Source organism: Sinocyclocheilus grahami, unplaced genomic scaffold (assembly GCF_001515645.1).
Source record: "Sinocyclocheilus grahami isolate Dianchi unplaced genomic scaffold, SAMN03320097.WGS_v1.1 scaffold230.1, whole genome shotgun sequence".
Classification (NCBI taxonomy): domain Eukaryota; kingdom Metazoa; phylum Chordata; class Actinopteri; order Cypriniformes; family Cyprinidae; genus Sinocyclocheilus; species Sinocyclocheilus grahami.
Window position 1 is genome coordinate 844,501 of NW_015505409.1, and position 8,728 is coordinate 853,228.

Sequence of the window (8,728 nt, forward strand, 5' to 3'; positions counted from 1 at the left end):
GTTTGAAATAACTTATTTTTGTGATCAGACGTGGTTTCGTATCACAGAATAAGGCAGAAATCATACTATTTTATAGCATTCTATACAGTGATAAAGGCTATGTCGATTAGCATTGTATTATAAATATACTTTATCCTTATAAAAAATACTCAAGATTGCTTGAAGAACACAGATACCATATATTTTGTGCAATCGCATGTTTATTGTCTTCAGGTTTCCTCAGTTAAATTTTCTTTATCTGCGTTTTATTCAGCTACAGCGATCACTGGATACTTCTTCTTGGAGCATTACTTCTACTATGCATATGTGGAGTTTCTGCGCAAGGGCACCCTGTGGCTTCCAGTATGAATTAAACGATTAAAGTAATGCTCACAACACCCTATTTTGGGTAAAAATAGGAAAGATAATACTTTTCTCTAAAGAAACAGGATTCCCTAAATTATCGTCATTGATATCGTTATCGCAATAAATAATATAAAAATATATCGTGATATATTTTAAAACCCATATCGCCCATCCCTACAACACACCGTGTTATGCTTTTATTCACAAGGTGGAATTTCATTCACATGTCCTTCACATGCCCGGCATGTACCTTAAATTATTGCAAGGAGTTTAAATGACACACATACTTTAGTATTCCTTTTCCTCACCTTTCTCTCCAATCTCACAACTCTGATGTCAATCATCTCAGGCTCAACCGTGACAAAGCTGAGCTCTGCTCCCTCCCAATTTCTCCCAATCTCATATTCAATCTCTCAAAATCACACAGAGATCACCACATCAGGTCTTTTCATAGGCTTCCTATACATTAGATTCTGATTGCGGACTGCTGTGCTACCAGTGCCCTGCTGTTATGATCAAACACTAGCAGCAGCTGCCGCCAGCTGTGTATGGTTGAAATGTTTATCCTCTTTCTAACTGAAAAGCTTTTATATCTAGACCAAGAAACTTCTTATTCTCTGTCACCCCAGTTGATTTTCCCTTTCAATAAATATCTCAGACCTAAAAATTACCTTCCAAAACACTTCAGTAAGCTTTTGATTAAAAAAAGTTCTCAGTTCTGAAGTAATACCCAGCCAACTAGATGTTAACTATTAAAATACTACACTCTCAAAAATGCTGGGTTATTTCAACCCAACTTTGGGTCAAATTTGGACTAACCCAACTTTTGGGTTAAAAATTTAAAGTAAAAATTAAACCCAACAGTTGGAATTTTTTAGAGCGTATGGTAAATAAACTACAAAAATGGGCTTAACAAAAATTTTTCTTTTTTTATTGTTTGCTAACTAGTAGTTAATTTACTAGTTAATTTCAAGTCACTTGTAAACTAAGCTTATCTTTTTACAAAAAAAGTAACATATTTTTCTAAATGTCAAAAATGTTTTAAAAGATTTAATTGGAAAATGAAACAATCAAATACACAAATAATCAAAAACAATCTATTAATATATAGCTGTAATGTAGTTCCACGATGGCGGCTATAAATACAGACACCTTTTCCTGGAAAATTAGGGCATACTGTCATTTTCAACAGATTTTAAAGGCTGAACGCGCAGCGAAGACTGACACGGAAGAGAAGAAATTGTTGAACAAAGTCATTATTTTGATTTCAAAAAAATCCAGAATCCTTTGGTTGATTCTAACCTAGATTTGAACCAAAACCCCACCATTGAACTTGAACTGCTTCTAATTCTGAACAAGAGAATAAGTGTGTGGGTGCAGTTAATGATCGAATACATATACTTGTAAAGCTGTTTCAAAGAACAGTTTCCAAATTCTGATATAATTATCCAAGTGATTAGCCAAGTGGCCACTAGCTATATTAAGAATTCTTTTCATACCCATGAATTGTCACAGTGATGTAGGTTTTTTGTTTAATTTCAGGTTTATGTCTCTAATATAGCTATATAGTTCTTGATTCTAATGCTTTTTTTTTTTTTTTGGTTCACTGTGTCATGATAGGAATCGGTACAATTTCCCTTACATAATCTGTGGGGTTCAAAAGTCTGAGAGCTCACTGAAATCAGGGATTTAAACGTCATTTAAACTGGAAAGTAAATACAATTGAAATCCTTAAAAAATCAACAGGTTTTGATGTGATGTAAAATAAAAGAAACACTTTAGATTCTGCATGATTTCGAGATCACTAATCAAATAGGTATTTTTAAGCATATGATACTCTTTGGATCATTCTCAAATAATGGCAGAGAACGTGATCAAAAATTCTGAAAATAATTTTTCGCCAAAATTGTGCTCTTAATATAATTTGCAATGACAAACCATTTTTACTAGAGGTCTCAGGCTTTTGATCCCCACTGTATATATTACTTTTAACCTAAAACTAAATATTTAAATAAACTGTTCATGGATGTGTTGTATGCTATCCCTTTAAAGAAGTGAGAAAACACGTGTAAATGGATCATTTTACTAAGAATACATGTAACCAGATTTTTACCTGCAGAACGCTCTGTCCCTCTTTGTCAGGGCTGATTTGGGAAGTCCTCCAGAGCATGTTGGGTGCAATGCAAAGGGCCAAGTTTGTAGCTGTCATCTGATTCACCTCTGAGTGAGTGTGTATCCTGTGTAGCACTCCAAATAAGTGACACAGCAAAGTAACATTCTCCTCCGGCAACTGTGCAAGCAAACTAAACAAAAAGACAATAGAGCTTGAAGAATGGCAGATAACTGCAACCAGACAGGCAGAAACATAAAACACATAATTAAATAATCTTGCCAACAAATGATTATGTGCGGAAGTTTGTCTGCCTTCTCATACATATGGAAATGCATTCCAGCACAAATACGCACACACACACACACACACACACACACACACACAAAAAGATAAAACAACAAGTTTCAGTAGATGCAATTCACACTTATGTCACCATGTACAGATTTACAATGTGATAATTTATTCAAACTTGTTCAGAGTTGTCCATTCTGGGCTCCATTATTTTGTAGTGCTAAAAAATACAGTTTCAAACGTTGTCTAGAAGAATGCATAACCCTAACTCTGTCTTTGTAAAATGTAAAATGTGGTTTATACATGTAAAATTGTTACGGTCTATGAATATTTCATTAATGCAATTAATTGGTTCAAACTATACTATTTATGAATAATGAGATTGTTTTCAATCGTCTACAACCTTTTAAGACCGCGTGTTTAAAAAAAAATCTAGAGTTAAAAATTCTAAATTTGTCACTTGACAAAAAAAGGCAAATAAATCATTTAGCAAATATGTAAATTATTGACAGTTATATACATATTCACAACATTTTATAAAGCTTTATGTTATATTACAAATGATTGAGGATAGGGTTAAGGCATCTAAAATATAACTGTAAAACTGTAAATGTAGCTATATATGTTTATGATACAAATTATAAATATTTTATGTTTCTATAGCTGTAAATACGTAATACTGCTTATGCTTTAGATGCTGCCAGTACATACATGTTTTATGTTTCAGCATCTACCTATATGCACAAAAAAGGTGTTTTTATACCTGTAAATGGCATGTAGGAATGCCTGCAGATCATGAAAAGAGCTATACAAATGAATGTGAATTGAACTGAACTGAATCAAATCTTTAATCTACGTATTTGTTTTGGTAAAAAATATAGATAATATAGGATATAGAAAGGAGTTAATAAATAAAACATGGTCTTAGTCTATACACTTTATACATTGAGTATAGTGTGTATGTGTGAGCATATGTACAAGACATATGCATGTTTGTATGCTGTTCTTACCATCTGACTCTATTAAGTCTATCCTGTTGATTTTCACTCTGTAGCACTTCCATCCAGTCCTCATATAAGTCACAGCACAAAACACCACCAGGCAGTTTGCGTAAAAACTCCTATACACACAGTTTAATAAAGAATAAAAAGCCCATTCAAAGAAATGTATATATATTTATATATATATATATATATATATATATATATACAGGGCAAAGAGGAAATTAAATTAAAATGATTGTGTTCTCACTGTAATTAGAGATGCAGAGACGAACACTGATTGTTCATGCAGTGAAATACTTTGCCCAGCATTCATTCGCTCCTTCAGGATCCTACAGTTTTTGGCATTTGCTGAACGACGGAAGATTCCACGGGTCTCTGGACCCTCACAGAACAGCAGATACAGCAGGTCCTTTGTGCACACACACCCACACACACACACACACACAAACAAACAAACACACACAGTTTTAGTCAGGCAAACCCCTTTCACCTAAAACATTTACTTGGAGTACCCCATATATATAATTAGGTAAGGTAATTAATAAAAATAAAAATAAAAGATAATTCTTTAAATAATGAACTTTTTTGTAAGAGTTTAGATTTTTTTATATTACGTATTGTTACGATTTCATTCATTTTTAGCTTTTCATCCATTCACAAACCCTGTTCTAAGCTAATGATAGACAAACCTTACCTTAAATGAACCTAACCTTACCTAACCACTAAAAGGGACTAACTGAAAGGGACTAACACAAGATAAACAAGGACGTTATCTTGTAAGACGCAACCAGAATATTCATTGACCATCGCTGCCATGGGAAAGCCCAGTTGAAAGTAAATAGAATCAGATGAAGGCATACCACAACAAAGGTACTGTTTTCCTGAGAGGACATTTAAAAAAAAATTCATTATGAACATGACATTGACCTGAAGAATAAATGCTGCATCCTATACAGGTAATCAGACTCACTCAGTCGATATCTCCCTCATAATACATTTAGCATATAGCTTACAGTATATAACTTTAAACATAATACACTTTTTTGTACATAATACTTTTAACTTCAATGAAACAACTCCACATTCCTTCATTACTAGATCTAAGATGATGTTTTCTAATTAGTATGGGAGGCTTGGGCTCATCTATTAAACTCTCAACTTGAGATATGGATCCGTGGCTGAAGGAAGTAGTTCAGCACACAAGACACTGTTCTTGTTTCTTATTTATCTACACACTTGTGCAGTTGAACTGTTATATAAAAGCAATATCATGTTGGGTTTTATTGTCCATGAGCGCTCATCATTCATAGTGACTAAACCTCTGGCTCAGTGAAAGAACCATGAATGATAAGTGCTCAGAGACAATAAGACCCAACATGACAAAATATAGTGAAACAAAAAGATCCAGAGACAGTAATAGCCTTACCATTATTGGTTTAGGCAGGTTTCCATCAGGACAAATGGAGGAAAGAGGCTGGCCAAATAGCTTGTGCGAGGCAGTTTGTGGGTCAGACTGGCCATCGGATTGGTTAAAGTGTCCCCTCCTCAGTGCCCAATCAATCAGAGACCTTTTTCTTTTATGTTTCAGCAAAGTACCTGTCAATGAAACACAACAGACCAATCAGACATAGGCAATTTCATTAATTGGAGGAGCGTATGTTCTTCTGATTCCATATTTGACAAATAGTAGTTCCATCTGCTTTATTTTATGTTTGAGTAAAAAAAAAAAAAATGAAAATTGTACCCTTTTTTTGCACTCTCAAGTAAATGTTTCCTCTCATCTAGGGTTGTCAAGTGTCTTATGTCTCATCTAGAACTAGTCTGATCACATGCTTTGATAATCCCTAATTTTCCTGTAGTGTAGTGGAGGGATATGGAGGACATGATAGAGCCACTCTCAAGTGTAATAGATATCAGAATAGGCTGCATCCTGTGTGATTACACTAAATGTTCCTCTTAAAGCACTTCATTTAGCTCTGAATTCAAGGACTCCATTACTATTAACTGACCCCTGCTGGCATCATTATGTACAATCAAGTATAATATGATGAGATGTGAGATGACTTCAAATAGCTTATTAGTAGCATCAGAGGTAATATAATAGGTGTTATTTACTTCATTTAGTGCTGGAAAATGTTTAACTAAATTAAATGTTAACTGTTCTATTTTTTTTTTCGTGTCCTGAAAATCAGTAAAAAAAAGAAAAAAAAAGTGATAAATCTAATTTAAAAAGTTCTGAGAAACATGTGACATTTACAGAAGGGAAAATGCCATTGCTTTTACGTGCGTAATCATGTTAATAATTACTTTATAGAGGTTTTTTTTTTTTTTTAACAAAGAACTGTCCAGGTTGGATTAAGGTTACCAAAAAGCTTATGGAAATGTAAAATTCCTCTCACGATGATGTAAATATCTTTATGTTTCAAAGTGATACATCAAAACAGAGAAGAGCTTGTTCAAAAACATAATACACATACAGAGTACACACTGACAGATTTTACACTTCCCTGACTTCTCTTCCTTGACTTAAGCTCAGGCTGTACTATAAACAATCTAGGACATGCCCATCCTTTCTGCCACTGGGATCGGCATGCTTTATGAGGAACAGGACACAGACTGTCAGGGTAAATATTCAAGCTTGTTAGATTCTGGCCATAAGCACTGGAGTAGTTTGAGCTTAAATGGCAGCTCCCGGTGCAGTTTTATTCAGCCAGTATTATTGTTATTACATTATTACTGGGACTGAGAGGAATGACATTTTATCTCCAGTGAAATTTTCATGTAATATACAAGCTGACCGTCAGTGCCAAGCCTTGTGGTTAGTGCACCGATATATAGCACATCTGCGGTCACGGTGACCTGACTTTGATTCCTGTCTTGAGGTCCTTTGCCGATCCTGCCCCCCTCTCTGCTCCACTCACCCAATGCTTTCCTGTCTGCTCTCAAACTGTCCTATCAAATAAAGGCATAAAAGGCCCCAAAATATAACACTCACACACACACACACACACACACACACACACACACATATATATATATATATATATATACAGTATATATATATTAGGGCTGTGCGATATTGAAGAAAAATGTGATATGTGATAACTCATTAAATAATGCGATATTCGATATGCGATACGATAATGCTTAAAGTGCCACATGCTCAGATGAAACAGTTTTACTCAGCTGTTGCCGAGTCAGTTCTGTGAACTTCTATAACTATCTTGTGTCATATATATATATATATATATGGTTATTTGTATGCACGTACCAAGAGTTCCTGTAAAACCGCAACAAATTCCTTGTTTGCGCACACTTAAGTGGTGAATAAAGCTCATTCTGATTCTAATAAGAAAGCACCCCTACAACAACTTCTATAAATGAACAGTAATGTTTTACTTGAGCACAACAACTTCTATAAATGAACAGTAATGTTTTACTTGAGCATTACATAAAAATGTAATTTTAACATTAGTGTAATCATTTTAACATGAGTTTAGGAACTGAATAATAAAAAAATAAAATAAAACACTGCTTAGTATTTTCTCTTTGAATTCACTATGCACTGATTCTTATTTAAGCTACAAACGTTATTTAGGTAAGAGCAGTGAGTGATTTTCTCTTTGTCTTTTGTTCATGGCCCCAAATATTGCAAGCTGTAGCGATATGTATATTGCGATATGTACATTTGCGATATTTCGATAATTTCGATATATTGCACAGCCCTAATATATATATATATATATATATACATTCAAAGTTCTGGTATGAAACTCTAGATGGCGCAGTCTGATAGATCTAACTCAGTATGACATAATGACATCAGTATCACATGGCACAGCTGATTGGTTCTCTGGTACTGTATCTGTAGCCAATGAGCCCTCTGCTCAACATTCAAATATTTGGCTAATGCTTGTGGTAGCAGTTTGCAGCACACTTCAGAGGCCCTCCCTCCACCTTCAGCTCCACCTGCTGACACAGGTCCACCTGTATAGACGAGGGTTATTCATATATGTTATGTGTGCAGCAATATTCTTTACATGCTCACAGCAGCATGTTGTGGATGTATTGGCAGCAGAGGCGGACAAAGTACTCAATTCCATTACTTGAGTGAAAGTACAGATACTGCTGGTCAAATATTACTCCATTACAAGTAAAAGTTGTAAAGACAGATTTTTACTTAAGTAAAAGTACCGAAGTACTTGCTTTTAAAAGTACTTAAGTACCAAAAGTAAATTTCCTTTTTTATGTCAATGCACTGTTTTATTGTTGTACGTAATACTTGCAATACTTTTGAAGCAACATAGAATACATTACACCTACTGAATACACTGACTAGCTTGTAGTATCTTTGGAATAAAGAGCTTTTATAATGTTAAAAACCTATGGGGAAAAAAATATTTAACACCCCTAATATATACCACAATACTAACTTCTTATTATTGAATTGTTTTAAATAAAAATCACATTTGCAATTGGTCAGTGTTCAAAAAATGCTGGGAAATCACTTCATGTAGCCCTACAAGAGTGATTACTGATAAACTGTCTGAAAAAAAGAAAGTCATGTTTTAGAGAAGAAAAAAATCACCCACTGACTTTCAAAGCTGCTACATAGTAACGACTTTCTACTTCGAGGACCTTGATAGAAATGTAGTGGAGTGAAAAGTACAATATTTGTCTTTCAAATGTAAAGTTAAAGTAATAAGTTCCCAGAAAAAATTATACTCAAGTAAAGTACCAATACTCAAAAAGTGTACTTAAGTACAATACTCAAGTAAATGTACTTAGTTATTGTCCACCTCTGATTGGCAGTAGCAAGTTTCGATACTTGTTCTGCCGCAACAGCAGCAGCAGCGTAGCAGATCCAAGAGCAAATACATTAACATTGTCATATATAACCATGCAAATCCCTCCGAGAGTTGTCATGACAAACACACACACACACACACATATATACTGTATATATATATATATA

At 34.3% G+C, this 8,728-nt stretch overlaps 1 protein-coding gene across 2 annotated transcripts in view; it reads right to left on the bottom strand.

Annotated features, from left to right (window-relative positions):
- Nucleotides 1-8,728, bottom strand: part of arhgap20b (Rho GTPase activating protein 20b) — a 44,144-nt gene that overhangs the window by 15,084 nt on the left and 20,332 nt on the right. For both annotated transcript variants that reach the window (XM_016288240.1, XM_016288238.1), the window contains 4 exons: nucleotides 5,180-5,349; nucleotides 4,001-4,162; nucleotides 3,760-3,869; nucleotides 2,459-2,648 (listed from right to left, as the gene is read on the bottom strand). In XM_016288240.1, coding sequence (XP_016143726.1) covers nucleotides 2,459-2,648; nucleotides 3,760-3,869; nucleotides 4,001-4,162; nucleotides 5,180-5,349 — 632 coding nt within the window. The remainder of the gene's footprint in view (nucleotides 1-2,458; nucleotides 2,649-3,759; nucleotides 3,870-4,000; nucleotides 4,163-5,179; nucleotides 5,350-8,728) is intronic.